Source organism: Elgaria multicarinata, chromosome 14 (genome assembly GCF_023053635.1).
Source record: "Elgaria multicarinata webbii isolate HBS135686 ecotype San Diego chromosome 14, rElgMul1.1.pri, whole genome shotgun sequence".
Taxonomy (NCBI): domain Eukaryota; kingdom Metazoa; phylum Chordata; class Lepidosauria; order Squamata; family Anguidae; genus Elgaria; species Elgaria multicarinata.
The window spans coordinates 32,269,503-32,291,569 of NC_086184.1; the positions used below are offsets into that span (position 1 = coordinate 32,269,503).

At 47.0% G+C, this 22,067-nt stretch overlaps 1 protein-coding gene across 1 annotated transcript in view; it reads left to right on the forward strand.

Annotated features, from left to right (window-relative positions):
- WTIP (WT1 interacting protein) overlaps positions 1-22,067 on the forward strand; it is a 76,406-nt gene that overhangs the window by 22,312 nt on the left and 32,027 nt on the right. The window contains exon 2 of the mRNA XM_063141481.1: positions 4,119-4,220. Coding sequence (XP_062997551.1) covers positions 4,119-4,220 — 102 coding nt within the window. The remainder of the gene's footprint in view (positions 1-4,118; positions 4,221-22,067) is intronic.

The following is a 22,067-nucleotide window of genomic DNA, read 5'->3' on the forward strand; positions in this document are numbered from 1 at the left end:
GGCTATAACACATAAAAATTACAATAAAAAACTCAGTATTTCTTAATTTTTATTTTAAATGCTCTCCTTGCCTCTTCTCACATTTTATTAAAAACACACACTTGTTGAGGACAACAACACTGCTGTGCGGGGGCCCATGGCAAACTGTCTCATTTGCCTCCCTCCGCCGGGCAGGCCTGATCATGAAGGACGCAACAAAAGGACAGGATGGAGGGACAGACAAATGAAAGTTTTCTATAAGAATTCGATAAGCAAAATAGTTGTAGTCCAACTCTAATACAATGTACTTTTTATTTTAAATACAAAGGCTTTACACAGTATGATAGTATAACAAACTACACACTTACAAGACATCAAGACATACTTGAGCTTAGTGGAATTTACTTCTGAGTAAACATGCGCTGTTGCTTCAGTTCACAAAATGTTTTAGTGCTTCAAGCATGAGTAGAACAGTACACTTCTAATCAAGAGGCTGCAGAAGCCCAATTCAGGCGCGCTCATCCCGCTTGCCGTTCTAATTGCATGGCTGTCGTGTTCTGGCCATCCCTGCCTTGAAAGTCAATCCCCATCTTACCAGGAGCAGGGCAATGGTTCAAGTTAGCAGGGGAGCTGTCCAGCGGATAGTACAGTGAGAAAGATGTTGCTTCAGCAAGGGCCAGGCTTCAACCGAACAGCTTTATAGGGGGTGTTGTCACCCCACTTCCTTCCTGGCTTGTCATTAGGGCCTCGATCCAGAGTATAATTCCTCCTCACTAGTAGGGCTCAACGATAGTTGATGTGCTGCCAGACGGGCACTGAACCTCCTGCTGTTCCTCCAAGTGGTCTCGGTGCTTTGTCCAGGTGCTTTGTCTCTTCTAGTGCCACAGCCTGCTCCAGGGAGACATTGCTTCTGATGGTTGTTTCAGGAGGACGATTAACATCCACTAGAACTAGCAACAGGACCCTCCTCCTCCAAGCTCTTCTCCAGTTTCAGGGGATACGTCGTGGGATATGACAGTGAGAGAAAGTGCCACCTGCTCTGTTATGGTCCTTATCACCTGCTGTGAGTTGAAGACAGGCGTCTGCAATGGGAACCTGCTCTGGTCATGTGGGCTCCTGTTGCTGCTTAGAAGCCTGGAAGATGAGGGCCCGAATGAAGAGAGCACCCCCTTCCCCACTGCAGACGTTCCACCTCCAACTTGTGGAGAGCAGTGGTAATGGAGGGGGTGGGACTAGCACACTTACCCCACTACCACACATATTTCTTCAAGAGTTTAACTACAGTGGATCTGTGTTAAAGGTGCCTTACTGGTTTCCTTTTAGGCCAAAAAGGCGGAGCGGGGGTCTGGCTATGCATGACCAGAACGGATGCTGACCTGCTGTAGGCGCAAGTGTCTGGTGCTTCTGGTTGTCTAACAGGATGTTGTTCCAAGTTCCTCCTCTTCCAAGAGACGTAGTAAAGAGTTGTAAAAAAGGGGGGAAAGGTCTAAGAGAAAGGACTATGATGGGGCTTTAAGCTGAAGACTTCTCCAAACGTTTCTGAAGTGTGTGCGTGTGTGTGTGTGGTAGCTGTTGCAGCGTTGGCACCAAAGAAGTAGAATGACAAAGCAGGCAAAACATTGCCTTTAATTGGGTCACCTTCCAGTAATGTCAGGATGGGGAAAGGGCAGCCCTCCAGATGTTGTTAGACTACAATTCCCATCATCCCTTGCTATTGGCTATGCTGGCTAGGGCTGATGGGACTTACCACCCAAGAACATCTGGAGGGTCACATGTTTCCCACCACTTTCATAATGAGCGCATACCTCATTGCATTGTATGCCACTTCGTTTGACCCTCATGGATCTTTACTTAATCCACGGAAGATGCATATCAAGATACCTAAATAGAACAAAGATTTGCAGTGGGTCGGCTGCTGAGTATAGGGTGAAATTATCTACACACAAACTCAATTTTAGATGATTGTGCATAGACTCTTTCACAAAATTCATCTGGGAATGTCAACATTTATATATGAATATTGACATTCATTAGATTTTAGGCCTTGAGGATTCTGGATTGTCTCTGACTGATGGGTTTAAATTGTTTTAGATATAAGTTATTGTGTGTGCTATCTACTTTAAACTTCATATAAGATATTTTAATGGTTTTTAATTTTTTGTGAACCTCCCAGAGAGCTTCAGGTATGGGGCAGTATAGAAATGTAATGAATGAAATGATGTACAAACATTGTTCAAATATATTTTATCATAGATCTTGCTGAAACTACATGTGAAATAATTTTAGTTGTCTTGGTGGTCTAACTAGCAGCTAATGACTGGTCATTTAAAGAAGATGGATTTTCAATTTGGCAGCTGTTCGGGGATTTGTTTTTTCGCTGGGGTGGATTGCAGCAGCCAGTGATTGCTTTCATTGGTCTAAGGGTTTAGAGAAAAGAGGTGACAGATTCTCATGTTTCCCAGGAGAGCACTGCCCGAGGCATTTGCTGAAGGATGGGCAACATCTAGCAATGTTTGTGAATGAGCTTTCCAAGGCGAGATCTTCCATTAGGAAATGGACTCCTGCCATCTTTGGAATGAGAACAGGAGAACCAAAGGGGCAGCGTGTGTGTTTGTGTGTGTGTGTGTGTGTACTGGCTTGAAATGTCAGCAGCAGTCAGAGCTGGGAAAGTCAGTGATGCGCTCAGATTCTGAAAGGGTGCAGATGGTGGCAGTGAGGTGCCAGAGGACTCTGAAAGAGTTGTTTGCATTGCCAAAAATAAACTTATTTAATGGGGCAAAAGCTTTAGCTGAGGCAGAGGCAACATTTGGTGACATTTCCTTGGTCATTTTACATACAGTGAAGGCAATTTGTATTACATATTCATCTTTTGGGATTGTCGATCCCAATTTTTCAAAGCTCTCCTTCCCCTTCCATCCAAACCATCAGAGGCCTTTGGCAGTATGATAGCTGGCGTTTGTAATGCATCTGGATTTCAGCTGTAGTTTCTGTTTCTGGGTTACTAGTTGGTTTCTGAGGAGTCAAGATTTGCTGCATTCAAATGTCCATTCTTCTCTTTTAAGAAAGTCAATGAAGCCAGTATTGTAATGTCTTTGTTTAAATCTGTTGTATGGGCCATGTTTGAAATACTACTCAAAAAAGAATATCCCAGAGCTGGGAAAGGTACAGAAAATGGCAATGAAGATAATTGAGTGGTTGGATCACCTTCTTTCTGAGGACAGGCAGAGCGTGGGGTGGGGCTTAGGAAGGTCTGATGGAGGCCTCTAGAATTCTGCATGGCATAGAGAGAAAGGGCAGAGAGCCTGCTGCTGCTGCTGCTGTTTTCTGCCCCCTCCCATGATACTAGAACTCAGGGTTGGGGGTTACCCAGTGAAATGACTGGCTGTCGGTTCGGAATAGATGAAAGAAAAGCCGCCTCCACACCATGTGCAGTTAGTCTGTGGAATTCCGTGATGTGGCGATGGCCCACTGGCATAGATGGCCTTTAACAGGGAATTAGACACAGGGTCAGTATACCAATGAATATCAGCAGCAGGGGAGGGGGTGGGGGTGGGGGTGGGGGTGGGCGGCCCACACAGATATGCCCGGGGGTTTACAACCTTGGCTCCCCAGATATTGTTGGACTACAACTCCTTATCATCCCAAGCCAACATGGCCCTCTGGTCAGGGATGATGAGAGTTGTAGTCCAACAACGTTTGAGCTCTCAAGGCTGCCAAGGAGACCTTGGAAATACCTGTCAGGTCACCGTTCAAAAGAGGATACTAGGCTAGGCTCTTGGTCTAACCCAGCAGGCTTTTCTTCTGCTGTATTCTTCTTCAGCAGGCTCCCCAAATGTTGCGCCCTCCAGATGTGTTGGGCATCAGGTCCCATAACAGCCAGTGCTCCCAGTGAAATATATAGCACGACCGTCACTTTGTTTACAGCTCCATGCATAAATAACCAAACTCTGACCCAATCCCTAACCCCCATGTCAACATTCTGCAAGTTCAGTTCTGAGCTGAAATGCTCTTGCACTTGCAATATCTGCTAAACCATGAGAAAGTCTGAATTGGCGGCAAGTTCCCTCCCGATGAGAGGTTTGCAGCAGCTTGTTGGGATTTTGCTGGGTTCTAATGTTCTTTCTCTTCCTTCTCCGTAGGTACTTGTATCAAGTGCGGAAAGGGGGTATATGGGGCCAGCCAGGCTTGTCAAGCCATGGGGAATCTATACCACACCAACTGCTTTACGTGCTGCTCTTGTGGTAAGTCACATGTTTACGGCTCCTTGCAGCCCCCGCCGTCAAATGCATCGCCTCGTGCGCCTGTTAGGATTTCAGTCCTGCTGCCTGGGGTGCCTTCACTGGGTGCGCCACCGTGCTAATTGCGACGACTCCAAAGTTTCAACATGAAATAAGAGCGGAGGGTGAAACTGGCTAAGCCACTTGGAAGGCTCTGCTAGTGACCACAGTTCGAAGTGATTCTGTGATTGCACCAGAAAGGCGTGCAAGGGAATAGTGAGGTAACTGGTGCCCTACGTTAACACGGTGTTGAGTGGAACAATGGCAAGTAAAGTAATCCTTGCTCTGGTCAGGGAGTACCTTATATGGCCGTGTTTAAACTTACTTTTGAAAGCTTAAATACAGGCATATAATTAAGCTCAAAAAAGGATACAGATTTGGAGAATATTGAAGACTTTAAACGGAGGGCGTCTGTGGACATGTCTCCCATCATGTCTCCCCCTGACCCTTGGTATTATCCCCTGGATAATATCTCGTGGTACTGGGCCAGGGGATTCTCTGCTGTGGAATAGGCTCCTTAGAGGTAAACTGTCAGGTCATTTCTTGGGGTAGTGTTAGGTGTACTGATAAAATGTTTGCATCAACAACTCATTTAATCTGAAGCTTTTGGGGGAGGGGGAGTTGCTCCTGTTCTATTTTCCATTGCTGCTGGATGTCTAATGTTTGCTTTATCCCTGTCCTATTTTAATACTTCTCTGTGGTTTTTAAATGTGTCAGTTTCACCTTTCTGTGTAATTGTGCCCAAAGCAGTGATGCTCTGCTGCTTGCTTCTGTTCAAGTGTCCACAGGTCCACAATGCTGGCCTTTGTCAATTTGGTGGCCTCCAAATGTGTTGGTCACCAATTCGTTCCATTCCTAGGAAAGACGTGAGTTGCAGCCCAACATATTCTGGGGGCAGCAGGTTGGGGGAGGCTGAACTAGAATATTGTCAATCTTTGCAATCAGGTGAACAGCTTTGAAAGGATGGTCCGTAGTTCAGTGGCAGAGTACCTGGTGCATTATGTTCTGTGTGTGAGAGGGGGGGGAGGAGGAGGGGGAGAGAGAGAGTTTGGATTGTTTTGCCTCTGGCACCAAAAATATCTTGGGATCTTGGCTGCAAAAGGTTTTGACAAATCTTGCTGTCACTTCCTGTGGTTTTTGGCTACTAGTGGAATGAAGGGAGAGGCAAAGTGAATTTCCCTGCTGCTCTGTATGAACAGTGAGAAAGTGTTGTTCATATCTTGTGATATGAGGAAATAACTGGCAAGCATTGGATGAAAGACAAGTAGCTGCACTCCAACCTGGTGCCCTGCAGAAATGTTGGATTGCAACTCCCAGCCGGCTGGGAATGACTAAAGTTGCTGTCCATCACATCTGAGGGCACCAGGTTGGAAAGGGCTATTGTTGGTTTCACAAAGCTAGTTTTCTGCATATCTGTGAGAGGGGCGTATGCACAGTCCAAATTGGATGGGTGAAGATAGACCAGCCTGCCAGAGCCACAGCATTTGACCTAGCAGGGTCTTCACTCAGACTCTACTAAATCTTTTCTTCAGATACAACTGTTGTTTCTTATATACAAAATTCTGAAGGAGCTCCTCAGGTGATTGAGACCAGGTCGTTCAGCTGGCCCAGAGGCTGGAACTGTTAAGGAGGCAGCCTGGATCAGGTAGTTTCTTGTTTGTAGAGAGGTATGGGTGGTATTGTCTATTGGGGAGGGGAGTCTCCCTGTAATTGCAATCCCTCAACATGGAAGCTATATTTGCTGGATTCCTCCTGCCTCCTCTTGCATGACTCCCTTAATTACATGGGTGGGGACAAATGTTGTGACCGTTGACAGGACTGCTTGCTCACCAGAAAGAGCAGGTTCTTTGCCTTAACACAGTAGTTAACCGATCTATTCCTGCCACCTCACGAATTCCTGTGGATCTGTAATTCTTGTGAATGCTTCATTTTTGTGGACCCTTCATTCTTCTTATACTGGTCTCTTTTTCTGGACACACTCCCTGGTTGGTTCTGCTCTGGCTGGCACACATATTGGCGGCATCCAGACAATCATACCTTAGCTTATTAAGTTTGCCTCGCACAAAGCTCCTTCACCCCTCCCTCTGCATGAGCTATGATTAAGCCAGGAAGTCTCTAATTAACCACAGTTTTCCATTTTCTCCAACTGGAAAAATGTGAGTACCGTCTTAAATCAAGCTAAGGTATTAAACTTAGTTGGTCTCATATCCTGGCTTGTAACCATAGTTTCCTGGTTATGATGAAACAGGAAACTACATTTAAGCAGAGAATTCCTGTTTTAATCATGGCTTATGCAAAGGGCGAGGAGTAAAGGGGCTCCTTGAACAAGCAAGAGCTGAGATAGAATATTCTGAACCAAGCCTCAAAGCATTTTACTAAACACACACCTTTCCTGGAATACAGATTCATCTGTACTCCAAAAAGACTTGTGAGAAACAACAGTTGATCCATGTGCTTGTTGGGTTGTTCAGTGAGAAAGGTCTTGCGTGGCCTCTGAGCAAGAAGAGGCAGGAGAATGACCCAGAGCGGAGGTACTTGGGGCTACTGACCACCTTCACGAGTGAGCCTGGTCCCTGCTTCTTCATGCATTATCAATTTCCAGGGTGGGCATTAGGGCTAGAAGGCAAGAGGATAAGAGTTCTAGTAGTTGCAGATAGGTCTTCGAATGCCAAGTGTAGCCACTCCTCATAGCTGCCAAAAAATCAGAGTATTTTTTTCTTTTTTTAGAAAAACAAAAGTGAAATCATGCAAGCTTGCTAAATTTCCTAAGTAAAGTAGGTTGGGGAATTCAGCTTTCCTTGCTGCAGAATTTGGAATGACTGGTCACAGAATATTTTTTTAAAGTTTTGACATGGCCTGTAACTTTATCTATGTTCCTTTCCTTTCCACATTCAACAATGCATCACTATTTGTGAAGGTTTGGACAGGATGAGAAATATTTTCCCTACTCGAAAGAAGGGTTTCTTCCCCTCCTCCCAGCATGACTGCCTAGATCATGTATTTTTAACATTCCCTGGATGATTAAAAGAAACAAAAAACATTCTCTTCAGCAAGTTGTGGGAACTGAAACGGACGTGGGGCATGTCTACCCCTCCCAACGATCGGGAGGGAGTGGGGAGGATCTCGCGATATGTTGATCATGAGATCCTCCCCCTGCATTCACACGCAGCGCGCGACATCTAGGGAGGAAGGAGGACGTCTCACCTGCCATTTTTTTTAAAGAATACAGGAGTTGGAGCGCACCTGCACTCCAGCGAAAAAGTAAGTTAAAAAAAAAAAGCCCCGCTCCCCACCCCATCCTCAACGGCCCTGGACTCTTCCTGTCCCAGCTCCTTCCCTCAGGTGACCCCCGCTACTTGTGGGGAAGAGGGAAGAAGCCGGGACAGCCAGCCACACCTCTTGCGATCCTCTGGATCGTCCCGGGACCGCGGGGAAAACCAAGAAAAAAGGGTATGATGATATCCCAGGGCAATGGAGGGATCATCCCTCCCTGTTCCCGGGATCCCTTGTGCATCATGTGGACACACAGGGACGATCCCCGGGCTATCCCCTGGTGTAGACATGCCCGTGGGGACCCAAGTGCACCAGAACGGCAGATCAGAGAGGCTGCCTTGACAACGAGGACTGCCCAAACAGTCATCCTCCCCCTTTCACCTTCTTCAAGGGAAGGTTTCCATAAGTCTGTCCAAAGTTAGCTGCACAGGCTGGTTCTTGGGGACTGTTTAAAAGAGCTCTGGTTGACTCCTGACAGTTGACACGAGCTTCTGTCCATTCTAAACATTACAAAATGAAACAGATGGCTACTTCTAGTAAAGCTCGTGGCAGGTGGGTGGGATAGACAGAGATCTGCAATCATTTTCTTAGACAGCTGGAACAGTAGCTAGAAACTGTTGCTGAAAATGGAAAGAATTCTTCCTGATGTGCACCTTTTCTGGTAGAGATCATACCAAGGAAGCAAAGCTAGTCGATTCTACAATGATGGTAAAAACACCATAACTTTGCAAGTAATATTAACTTGGAGCATCCTTCCCCAGCCTGGTGCTCTCCAGATGTGCTGGATGGCAACTCCCAGCATCCCCATTTCAGTGCAGAAAAGGACAACTAAAATGATGTCTCCTATGAGGGAAGGGATACAACAGCTGGGATTGTTTAGCTTGGAAGAAAGGAGGGTAAGGGGAGACATAGAAGTGTACAAAATTATGCATAGTGTGGACAAAGAGGATACCCAATGAAGATGAATGGTGGGTGATCAGGTCAGAGAAAAAAGGAAGCACATCTTCACACAGTGCATAGATAAACTATGGAATTCTCTACCACAAGATGTAGTGATGGCCACCAATTTGGATGGCTTTAAAAAGGGGGTTGGATAAATTCCTGGAGGAGAAGGCTAGCAATGGCTACTAGTCCTGATGGCTATGTGCTACCTCCGGTATCCAAGGCAGTAAGCCTATATGCACCAGTTGCTGGGGAACATGGGTAGGAGGGTGTTGTTGCACTCATGTCCTGCTTGTTGACCCTTGGTTGACAGGTTGGGGACCTCTGCTTAGAGTGTTTCTGATGCTGTAGCAGTCATTTAATGTAGTTCTTATCTATTCAGGCAATAATAACAAATTTATTAACTGAGTTTACTTTTAAATTTTTTAATATATAATGAAATTTTATGCTCAATGGTGAACATTCCTCACCATTGGCCATGTAGCCGGAGGCTGATGAGAGTCCAAAATATCTAGAGGGTGCCAATTTGGGGAAAGCTGTCTTAAAGCAACAAAGTGACTTTAAAGAGCGCTAAAAAAAATTATTGCCTATTTTTCATTTCCAAAATGTTCATTTTTTTGTGGAACCCGCCCACCGACCCACCCCCAGGAAAAAATGTGGCTTCCCCTCCCCCCCTCCCGGCTTCAAAATTTCCAGAAATTTTACATCTCTACCCATCTGGAATCATGCAGGTTCCTCATGTGCTCCAAGCACAGGAGCATGTATGTGGGTGAGGGTTGGACACCTCCGTGAGGATACTTCCAAGTCACGGCAGTGGTGGCAGGACCCAGTGCACGCATTGCACACCCGACCTGATCCCCAGAACGCTTCCGCTTCAGCCTATACAGGCTCATTACAGGCACACTGGGCAATGGTTTGTCGAATACAGGGAGTTGTAGTCCAGCAAACATTTGGAGGGCCCCAGGTTGGGGAAGGCTGGTCTAGTAGCTTGTTATAACAGGTGTCATGTCAGCAATATAGCCATTTTAAAAATAAAATTGCAACCAAGCAAGCTGATCTCTTCACCAAGGAAACATGAAGCTTGCAATTTCCAGAATTTCTCATCTTGAGTAATCTTCTTAATTCATTCTGGTTTAGCTAGTACTGGGGGGGGGGGGGGGACGACAAGGAGTGATGCAGCTCAAACCCCAACCAACGTGAGTCCTGTCCAGCCACATCTCTGGCTTTTGAGATTTCAACAGGCATTGTCCATACACATTCAATCACATCTTCACAGACACAAGAGCTAAAAATTTGCCTTAAAAATTAAATTAAAGCTGAGATTCTCAAGAACCTGAACTTAGGCGCAATACCATATTCTGTGGTGGGCACCCAGCCTCCTCCTCCTCCTTGCTTCTCATTGAACAAATATTATTGGTGATAGCTGGGAACATGCGATGGAATATAGTAAATAGTCTAAAAGAAATAAAATATATGAAATCTTCCCCCCAGCCCACCCCTCTCTCACACACACATTTCGGCATTCTCCCTAAACTTTAATTTGTAAGTGGTATTTCTCTTGTCCACCTGGCAGATAATGTTGTGATGGCGATATTTTCACAAATTTTCTACATCCTTTATTAAAAGAATTTAAGTAAGTGTTTGCATCCTGCATGCTATTTTCAGAGGATGCCACTTATTTCAAATTTGAAATGTAAACGTTTTCAAATAAAGAGTTTAAAATCAAATCTCCAGCATATCTCTCTCTCTCTCTCTCTCTCTCTCTCTCTCTCTCTCTCTCTCTGTGTGTGTGTGTGTGTATGTATGTGTTTGTGGGGGAGCTGCAGTGCCTCTCTCCCATACTTAAATTGTCAAATCCCAGACTGGGGTAAAGTAGAATAGAACAAGTCAGTGACCTCAGCCTGGAAGAATGTTGCTTATTTACGTAGAGCTCCTGCTATTTTAGCAGCAAGCCTTTTATTCTGCAGGGACAATGTATGCCAGTTTTGTGTTTATTGGCCAAGTGAAGGCTTGTACATTTTGAGATTTGCATCCTAATAGTTCTTGTAACAAAATACATGCAAGTTCCTTTAAAAATAGTGCTGGGAGATCTTGTTTTGTCTTGGCCAACATCTGTGTGTTTCTTTAAAAGAGTTGTTGCAAGTATTGGACATTCTGCTGCTGCAGTCTTCGATTTGAAAAGAAGGAGAGTTATGTGTAACACCCCCTCCGTTTCTGGGGCTTATGGGAGGGGGGAACTGTTGGTGGTTGGCACCCAATCTTTGCAAAATTATTCCTGCAATTCAGCTGCTCTTAGAACTTTGCTACATTTCGTTTTTATATAGCAACTTCTATTTATTAGGCAGCGACAGAAACTTCTGAAATATTTTAGTGCCTTTCAGTGCACTGGGTGACTGGAATGCAGTCAGTTTTAGTCCAGAAAATGTGAGTGTGTTTGTATAACTTCTGCTCCAGACGTTCTTGCTCTCTGTAACAAAAAGGCTTTTCAGCTTTTCTAGTCTGTCAGATGAGCCTACAATTCCATTTTTAAAAACTGACTGTGCGTGTGTGTGTGTGTTTTCTCACTTAGTGGAGCCATGGGGACCTTAGCATAAAACAGTGTACATTTGAAGGCTGATTCTGCATTCCTGGAAGTTGAGCCTGGGGGAACTAGGTGGGAAAGGAATGCCTCATTTGGGGTCCCGCCACTGGGGAGAAAACATTTTGAAAAAGAGAATGTAGCACCACCTTCCCCAAGCTGGCAGCTTTCCGCTAAATTGGACTACAGCCACGCTGTCCGGAGGATGCCAGTTGCTCTAGTCTAGCGCTTCTGCAGGGCGCCAGGAAGGGGAAGAGCTGGTGTAACATAGCCAGGGTAGCCACTTTTGCAGCGCTGCTTTGGATTTCATGTCTGTGAATAGGCGCTGCAAAGATGCTGTATTGTCTTTTGAGAGGAATTCTGGCATAGTTTTCTTTTCCTCTCTCTTTCATCCCCCCACTTTCTGAAATGCCCTTCCTATCAACCTTTGTCTCTAAAGGTGGGAAGGGGAGAGGATTAGGTCTGGGGGAGCTGAATGCACCAGGACTTCAGTTTCCTGCAGATACCTTGGTTGTGGGGTCTTTCAGCTGGAGCAGTGGCTCGCTTTTCAAACTCCCTTCTGTCATGGAAGCATTTCCACCTTTGCTCATCTGCTTTGGAATCTCTGTGCATTCTAGAAAATTCTGAGGGGAATTTTAAGGACCTGCGCACTTCACGTGGGGTATCAGCCAGGGCAGTGATGCTGCAAAGATACACAAACCTGCGTTCATGCCTACTAACAAGTCAGGATTCCTGGCTTATCGTGAATGAATTGCATGCTTATGTGTGCAGGCCCTTCACTTCCATTTTACGCCTTGCACGAGTGGATAAACCAGCAAGAAACAATTCTTCGGCCTTTGCTAGACCAGGTTAAATCCCAGGGTGATACCCGGGATCGCCCCTGTGCATCCAGATGATGCGCAGGGATCCCAAGCTCAGGCAGGGACCAACCTTGCCTGGCCCCAGGATATAGCCTACCCCTTTGGGCCCGATTGTAACCCGTTCCGCTGCTTTTCCCAGCTCCGTGCGGTTACTCACGCGTAGCCGGGAGAAGCCACGCACGGGCCTCAGCGCTCCCCAGGAGCGCTGCACCCATCGAGGTGGGGGGAGCGAGGAAACATTTTTTTTAAAAAAAAACCCTCACCTTTTGTCGTTCGTGCGCTCCTGCGCACTCAGCCCTTTAAATTGTAAAAAAAAAAAACATGGCGGACACGATGGGGCTTTCCTTGTCACGTCTGACATGTAGAGTACCGCGACAGCCCGGGATAGCTGCATCGCGGGCTCTCCCCATCTGTGTCGTGGATTTTCAGGTAGGTCTAGCAAAGGCCTCTGTCTTACAGTGGCACTGAACTGGGCGTCCTGGTTTGTTGCTTACAAACAAAAGAGGAAATTCATAAGCCAACAACAAACCCTGGCTTGCAGTCCTGGCCTGTTTGGTTTTGGATATAACACTAGGCAAACCATCTCTGGTTTGTTCATCTGCTCTTAGGAGTGAACAAGCTGCATGCAGCAGCATAAGCCAGGAAGGGTTATTGAAGGCTATTGAAGGAAGTATTTGGCTTTCTGTGAATCGCTGCTTTCATTTTAAAAGAAGGAGCAAGTTCCTAGCTGTTACGATTGCAAAGATATGCAGTTCCAGGCCAAGATGTTTTGCTATCTGAAGCGCAGCCCAAATCTCTCCCTCCCTGCCTGCCTCTCCCTCTCTCAATGCTCATATATATACAATGCTTTACAAATTCTTGCTGCACCACTCAGGCACCAATTTGTGCCTTCAGCTACGCACACACACACACACCCCACCCCACACCACACGCAGCAGCAGCAGCAATAGGTCTCTTCACCCTGCTGCACCACAGGGCCTGGAGATATGCTTGAAAGTGCGCGGGCATCGCCTGCAGAAATCTCAGAAGCCGGAGGTGTGGCTGAATAATATTTTCCGTGGTTGATGGTGAGGCCAGACGCTGATTTTGCTTTAGTTCTCTCTGCATTGGGTGCAGAATGTTCTTAGTCATCTTATAATGTTTGGTGGGGCCTCTGTTTCCTGCCTGGGCTCACCCTCGAGGACCAGAAGCTACACGAGAACATTCTTGCTTTTCTTTCCCACAGTCCAAAAATGTTACTGCTGAGGTTGAAGGAACAAGTGGGGGGGGGGGGGGGCTGGGAATATCCTGCCTGTCTAAACCATTACCAAAATACCCTGGATTCTGTCTGCCTCCTAAGCGGCTGGCTCAGACGCTCAGGCTAAAAGCTTCACTTTCATGAGGCTGAAAATGATACTGGAAGGGGAGTGAAGATGGCTTCTGCTTCCCCCTCCCCATCTTCAAACCTAGAAGGTGAGTAGCAGGAGAGGAGTGAGGAAGGGTCAGCAACACCCTGTGTTCTTAGATTGTAGTTATTAGATTGTAAGCCTATGCGGCAGGGCCTTGCTATTTACTGTTTTACTCTGTACAGCACCATGTACATTGATGGTGCTATATAAATAAATAAATAAATAAATAATAATAATAATAATAATAATAATAATAATAATAATAATGTTCTTAATTGTAAAAGAATGAAAGCAACAACAAAACCTTTAACTTTCATAGGAACGTACAGAGCTGTTTAAAAGGAACGAACACACACACACACCAATTCTTAAACTCCAGGGTAATTTGTAGGCCTTGTCCTCACAAGCAGCAGCTCTTTTGAGGCTTCACCACTTCAGACTGCAGCCAGGGGTCTGCACGATTAAATGCACCTTCCTACAAAAACAAAATTCCCACACATAGAAAGCTAGCATGTCATGAAAAGGGATACCGCAGAAATGAAGGGAAAATTCTGTAGGAAAGAGAATTCTATCATGCCAGCCCTTACACTTGCAGTTTAAAGTTTGTTTGTTTATTTAAAAAATGTATAGCGCTCCCTTCAACCTTTAGTCAGGGCTGTGTACAGTAAGTATGGCTATAAATTGTCATACAAATACAAAATACAATCACAATAAAAAATACCACGCAATAAAAAATACCAATGGTACCAACTGCCCTTCTTACCCCAGCTGACTATTTTGCTCAGACTTGGTGAAAGGAGAACAGAATTATTCAGTTGCTGCAGATGTGATTTGGGACGGTAAAACTCGCTCGCTCTAAACGGCTGCTGCTGCCTCTTTCTGTCCCCATACACTGGCATTATATGCCTGACAAGGGCAGACCCAGATGAAGTGATGGGTTAAACAGGGGCAGCTGTAACTTTGGCCCCATGTCTGACAGTTGGGCCTCATCTTCACCAAGCAGGATATTCCACTAAGAAAGTGGTATATAAGAGGCAGGAGCCACACTACTGCTGTATAGCGGTACTGAAGTGCACTGACAACTGTTGGGGCCCATTGACACAGACCATATATTGCTTTCATACCACTATATCCTGCATAGTGTGGCTCCTGCCTTTTATATACCACAGTGGTTCCCAAAGTGGGCAGTACCGCCCCCTTGGGGTGGGTGGGATTACATAGGGGGGTGTTAAGAGGCAAGGGGGTGGCATGGGGGCGCTCGAGGTGGTCTTTTCCGAGATGCGCCTCTCCAGAAGGTCTTAAAACCCAGGGACATTTTTATGGGAGAAGGTAGTTTGGTCACAAGCCATAGAGGGGAAGAATCCACACATGTATTAATACCGTTTAAGAAGAGTCCTTTTAACGGTGAACTGAAATGTTTCGAAAGCACCAAAACACTAATGAAGAGACATACCCTGCTTGGTGTGCCCCGCTATCCTGCACTATGGAGAGTGGTTCAGAAGCTCCTGGTTGTATTTCCAACATCATATTTGGTGGAATGTGGTTTTAGTGTGGTCTGCCTACTTCTCTCCAAGCAAAGAAATAGACTCCACATTACTAAATATGGTGATTTAAGACTCATGTTAAGTGACTTTAAACCAGACATTGGGAAACTGGTATCACTTCATCAAGCCCATCCATCACATTAAGAATTTACAGAAAAGTGAGGTACTCTACCCTAATTACTAAATGTGTTATCTAATATTCTTGCTAAATGACTCTCAGACTTCAAAAAGATTATATCACTGGATCAAGTTCATCAATTATGTTTAAATGAATAAACTAAAAAAATGTAATTGGATTTTGAATAAATATTCAATTGTTACTGTTTTGAATTTTATTATTATTATCTTCCTTAGTGGGTCATTGAAAACGGCTATTCTGAATAATGATTTTTTTAGTGTAGGATAGGGGGCACTGGGCATGAGTTTGTGGAACCAAGGGGGCGATGACTTGAAAAAGTTTGGGAACCACTGATATACCACTTTCATCGTGCAATATCCTGCTTGGTGTAGATGAGACCTAGGAGTGCCATTTATGAGCTATGGCCATTCCTGGACAGGGATGGGTAACCTCAACTGAGGGTTATTGCAGTGCGCTTTACGTGCTCATCAGGGAATACCTATCCGGTGCTGCCTAAGGGGACAGGGCCCTGGCCCATGAGGGCTTGAAATAGGACCTTTGGTGTTATAGCTCTCATTCTTTGGAACTCCCTGCCACTACAAATTAGGCAGGCACTTATGTGTTTTCGGTGCCTACTGAAAATGTTTATATTCCAAGAGACTATCCCAGAATGTTGTCTTTTTCCCTTGCGGTCATTCTGTCGTCTCTTCTAATTTTAATACAGTTTTTCATTACTGTATTCTTTTAAACTGCAATGTTTGTATATTGCTTAGACATTTATTTTAATTTAAGTGATTCATATGTATTGACAAACAGATACATATTTTGTCCCATTAATGTTTGTCTTGAATAAGCCATTCAGGTTTTAGCGCCATGATGGGTGACTGTGAACTTTTCTTCATTGCCTTGTAAGGATCCCTTTCTGTGTGTGCTCTTATCGAAGGGAATTTTGTAGCCTGACATTGCAAAATGAGCCATTGTTCTTCAGATACAACATAGGCAGGTGTCAAATGGAGACCCACATCCTGTGCATTTCTCAAAACTAGTCAAACAAGATTGCTGTGCCAGAGGTCCCATCCAAGTAAAACCACAGGAGGAGGAAGGAAGCCCTGAATTTGGGAAGTGCTCCTGAGGTGAGGACACAAACAAAGGCCTTAGCTAGACCTAGTTTATCCCGAGGTCGTCCCTGCCTGCTCCCAGGATATCCTGTGTGTCATTTACATGAACAGGGATGACCCCGGGACAATCCCGGGATAAACCTTAGGTCTAGCCAAGGCCAAAGTACTTCTGCGAAGACAAGGTATTTTGTGTTTTGACACTAAACCCTTTGCCAGGAGGCTGCTCCGTTTCAGTGGTATCAAGTTTTCAAAAGGCAAAGTCAATCCTGCAGTGTCAGAAATTCCTGCAGGGTTTGATCACTTTCATAGAGTTACTGACTACGTTGGGTTCTAGAATACCAGGAGGCAATGCTCTGTCAAGAGGAGCTGTTTGGGAATGCTTGAAGCGACACTAATAACCCATGGCAAGTAACAATCACCTCCGGACACACAGGCACAGAGGTTGTTGGAAGAGCTGGTGGTCCTGCTTTCTCTCCTTCCTTCCTGCCCTCACCCCACCCCAGCTATTAGGATGCCACAGTAGGCTAGTAAAAGGTGGTGTGTGTTTTGGGGGTGGGTTGGGTTGGAGTGGTGACTTTTGTGAATGTGTTTCTAAGGCCCTTTCTAAGCCTAAGTGCGTAGAGGGAGGGGGGGGGCGATCCTGGAATTACCTGCTTCCAGGATCGTCCCTGTGTGTCTAAATGGAAGTGTGATGTCCTGCATGGGAGGAGGGACGTCGTGCCCACCATTAAAAAAACAAAATGGAGCCAGAGCGCACTTGTGCTTCACCGCAAAAGTAAGTACAAAAAAAGAGGAAAAATACCCGGCCCTGGACTCCCCCTGTCCTGGATCTTTCGCTCTGCTGAGCCTGCTACTCGTGGGGAGGAGGGAAGAAGCCGGGACTGGCGCCCACAGCCCTCGGGATCGTCCCAGGACTGCAGGTAAAACCAGGATAACTGAGGTCTCAGTTATCCCAGGGAAATGGAGGGATCATCCCCACTACTCTCAGGATCCCCTGTGGGTCATTTGGACACACAGGGATGATCCAGGGATGATCCCTGGAAAAAAGGCCGTTGTAGAAAGGGCCTAGGTCTGCTTCAAATATTGGAGCCAAGCCTGCTGAGAATTCTTTTTTAAAAACTAAACTTGGCATGTGGAGGGGTCTAGAGGAATATGAAGTCTCCCAGATTGCCAACTGAGACAAGTTAAGCAAATAAGTGTGAAAAGACCCACAATGCAGCCTTCCCCAACCTGACATTCCCCCAGATATGTTGGGCAACAACTCCCAACATCTCCAACCAGTTATGCTTGCCAGGGATGATGGAAGTTGTAGTCCAACACATCTGGGGGGACGTCAGGTTGGGGAAGGCTGTATGTGTGCTTTACATGTATTTATTATTATTTATGTTAGGCATTTTAACTGAAGAAGCTTCCAGTATGGCTTACGTAGATCCGTAGAAAGGCAGTCCCTGCTTGCAGGCTTACAATCTAAAAGACATGACACACAAGGAAAAAAAGGGAGGGAGGAAGAAAAAGGCAAGCTCATGCACCGGTTGTGAAAGTTACAGACCTTATCCTGACCAGGTGGGAGAGGAAACGGTTCTGGTAGCCTGATGGAAAGGCTGCTGCTAGATGAAATTGAGAGAAGGCCAACGGTGACCCTGCTGCTCTTCTCTCCTTCTGCTCTGCCGCTAGCGGGAATGGCTGCCACTAAGAGCATGTCTACACCATGCCTTAACCCGGGGATCGTCCCAGGATCATCCCTGTGCGTCCACATGATGCACAGGGGATCCCGGGGGCGGGAAGGAATGATCCCTCCATTCCCCCGGGATAACTGGGACAGCTTTTAGCCCAATTTTTCCTGCGGTCTCAGGATCGTCCCAAGACCGCGGGAGGAGTGGGCGGCCATCCCTGTTTCTTCCCAGCTCCTCGTGAGTAAGCACAAGGAGGCGGGCACAGGGCACGGAGCTCTTAAGGTGGGGTGAGCAGGAGCCAGGTGGTTTTTTTTTAAAAAAAAAAACCCAACAACTTACATTTGTGGAGCGCACGTGCGCTCCTCATCTGTTAAAAAAAATGGCAGGCACGACATCCCTCGTTCCTCCCGGGATGTCGCGTGCACATCTGTCCAAAGGAGAGGGTCTCATGAGCAGAATATTGTGAGATCCTCCCCCCTCCCTCCAGTAATGCTGGGAGGTGTAGACATGTCCTGAGTGACTTTTCTAGAGGGGTGAGTTTGCTTTTATCCAGACTTTGGAATTCTGTGAAGATTTCTTGGAGGAGACACTGCCAGAAACATTGAGGATCGGAGAAGACTCAGAGGAATGCAGTCAGTCTATAAGGGCAGGCTGCCAAGGGCTGGGAACCCAGGGGGTGTCTTTGAAAGTTGTTCAAAGGGACGTTCTGACCACAGGAATCCCCACTCAGCTCTTCCCTGTTCGTTGTTGTATTGTATTTGAGCAAAGAACCCAGCTAACACTTTCAGATTTTTCCGTGAAAACCATGTGGGCTAGAAAATGACTTCGTAAAAAATGACACAAGGGAGCCTCAGGAATCTACCCAGTTTTCTGTCTTCCCCAATGAGATGGTGAACTTCTCTGCTCTCCTATATTGTTATGGCCCTGATGGTTTTCATATCCTCGAATCATGGCAAACAAACTTTTGTGTCAAGAGCACATCCACTTTACCTGGGTCATTATGGATTTAAATTCTTTTTATTGCAAGTGTGTAACACGCTCTTGCATGATGAATGGCATAGATGTCTTCAGCTTCATCCCAGAAGGTGGTGCTTAGGGATTATTGCAGAGCACCTTGGAGAAGCTCCTTTAGAGTTCAGACTGGCTCAGACTGAAACCCAGAGCGGATGCAGCGCCCTACTGACATCGGAGGCACCACCCTCCACTGTTTCCTAATGCTTGTCAGAAATTATAAACGCTAAGTATTATGATGAGGATGTGAATTAGAGTGTTCAAAGTGCTTCACATAAACCATTACAACAACCCTGGAAGGTAGGTCAATATCTTCACCGCCATATTGCAGCAGGGGGCTAGTTGAGGATGGGAGTGACTTTCCAAGGACACCCAGTGAGTTAAGAGCATCAGAAGAGCCCTGAGGCCGGATCAGACCATGGGTCCAAGTAGCCCAGCACTCTGTTCCCACAGTGGTCAACACAGTGGAGCTCACAGCCAAGGCAACATTCAGACTTCCCAGTCTCTTTGCCACTGGGCAACTTCAGCGCTCTTTAGTTTTACATTTCCCATTCTTAATGAATGGGATGAATAATCCTTCTCCCTCTTTTGACATCCTTTTAAATATCATGCTCTTTCGTAATGTTTTCTGGCCTATGACCAGCTTCTTACACAACGCTTTTTTTATCATGGGTGTGTCGAGGCTGGTACAAACCCATAATGCCACTGGACAGCTGAGGGGGGCGGTTTCTTCTGCCTAGGTGTGGCATGGTTTCCCCCCAGCATGCCCCCGGCTCTCCCCTTGTTTGATTTCCAGATCAAAACGGTAGGTGGATGGGCCCTTCTTTCTTGGCAGCGCTAGCAATGAGACATCGGTTTTGCTGTTAATTAGTGATCTCCAGGTAGGGGCAAGGCTGCCTTAAGCCAACAGCACTGTTGCTAAACTGCTCTCTTTCAACCTAGCCCTCCCTACCTGGAGATCAAACCTGGAGCCGTCTGCATTCATAGCTGGTGCTCTGCCATTGACCTACGGCACCTCCCAAGAGACAGGTTTGGTTGTCCATCACATGCTCCCTAGTCTTCCTCTGGGACCACCTTGCAACCTAGTTCCCAGCCCATCTTTGGTTCAGGCTGGCTTCTGGGTGAGGTTCGCTGTCCTGTGCCTTCCCATGACACTCTGGGCGGGCCCTGTCTGTCACAAGGCCTTGAAGAGAGCAGTGATGGTAAGACCCCCATTATGGTGGCTAAACCTGGGCAGGAAGCTTGTGCCTGTAGACAAACAAAGATGGGTTCCTGCCCCAAAGAGCTTACAATCAAAACACCAATAGTGGGGGAGAAGACAAAGCGAGAAGCAAGGGAAGAATGGGGAAAGGCAAGGCTAACACACACACCGTCAGAGGTTTGAGTTACTCCTGCAAACCATCCCAGTGAATGTCTGGATTCAACAGCCCCGTTGTGAATGCAGAACCAGGAGAGGGGTAGGGGAGCCCTCCCGGGTTAATTCATGCGAAGTACACGCCTGGCAGTTTTGTATCTAAAAAGTGCAGGGGGGTCACAGTCCGTCTCGCTCCAGCGGCACCCGCCGCCTTCCCTGCTTCTTCCCTTTGGCTGTTGCTGGCTGCTGGTCTCCATCTGGGTGCAGATTCTAAGCAAGCTACTACAAGCCGTGCGTGCTTAAGGGCCTGGCAGAGCCTGGGAAAAGAAGCCGTTCTTAAGGGAGCCAGAGGGATGCTAAGGGATGCTTCCTTCTGCCCCCAGCCCCCAAAATAGCATTTGGTGTAGCTGAAATTCCAGCGGCTTCTGTGATTGTTGGCAGAGAGTGCAAAGTACAAGAAGACAACAAAAGGCTCTGGGAAGTGATTGCGTTTGGATACAGCATCCGGGCTTCCGTGTCCTCTGTAGGCTGGGCAAGCGCCTCTTTTCCCTTGCCAGGCCGGGGTGTTGGACACATCGGGCTGGGATTGTCCCACAGGCTTCCCAGTGTCTCCCTGAGGTTCAGACTTGGCGTCAGTGGTGCTGGTGAGGGAGCGGTCCGGAGGCGATGGGCGAGGCGTCTGCGCCCTGCTCCCCTTCCGTTGCAACAGCGAAGGCAGGTATGCGCTGGGAAGCGTGGAAGAGAGCGTCGCCGTGCTGCCAGTCCTGCGCTCCTCCCGCAGTGCCCCTGCTCGGGCTTGTTGCCCAGCAATTCCCTGGCCCCGTGCCAGAGCCAGCTCCTGCCAAAGAGGGAGCGGTAGGTGAGGTGGCAAGAACAAGGCAAGGCAGCTGGGGGTGGGGGGTGAGAGGGAGAGAGAGACAGAGAGAGAGAGAGAGAGAGAGAAATGGGCGTGTGGCAGATAGCAGCAGCATTGTTGCTCAGAAATCCAGGCCTGATTGGAAGCTCCTATCTGTGGGGTTGTAGGGCTTGCTCTGGCTGCCTCCTGCCAGCCTTTCTGGCCTTCTTGCACTCTCCCTTCTTTGGCAAGAGCTCCGTGGGAGGCCTGCAAGCTGTCCCCAAGGCCAGCCCTTGCTAGGCCTGGCAGAGATAAATGCTTGACCCTCCCAGGGGGAGGGGAGGGAAGGAGCCGGGGCAGTGGAGCAAATGCCTGTCGGAGAGGACGGCCAGAGCCCCAGCGCTCTGCTCAGAAAAGGTGGTGGTGGTGGTGGTGGTGGGTAGATTTTAAAACAAGAGGGTTTAAACCAGCCTTCCTCAACCTGGGGCGCTCCAGATGTGTTGGACTGCACCTCCCAGAATGCCCCAGCCAGCTGGCTGGGGCATTCTGGGAGGTGCAGTCCAACACATCTGGAGCGCCCCAGGTTGAGGAAGGCTGATTTAAACCATGGATTGGGTAGAACCCTATGCGCTCTGACTTGGGGTGGGGTGGGGTGGGGTAAGCCCAGTTGAACTCTGGGGCTCCTTTATGCATTCATCCTAGGTTTAGTCATCTGGAAGTGTCAATGGCAATTTTGAAACTGCCCGATTTGACATGCAGAAGGTCTCAGGTTCATTTCCCAGCACATTTCCAGGCAGGGCTGGGAAAGAATCCTGCCTGAAAGCCTGGAGAGACGTTGCTGCCAGTCAGTGTTGACAGTACTGAGCTAGATGGACCAGGGATCTGACTCAGGACAAGGCAGCTTCCTGTATAATGTTACGAAATGATGTATTTTTAGAAATGGGAAACATGTAGAAAAATACAGCAGCCCCACATCACTGCTTCTGACCTTTCTGGGCCAACCTGCATTACTCCTGAACTCATTTCAGCCGCTCCCGGGTTACTTGTTCAAGGGGTGAAACGGCAAGCAAGATCACAGGCTTTTAATGTACATGTCCGTTCATCCCAGATGTGATGA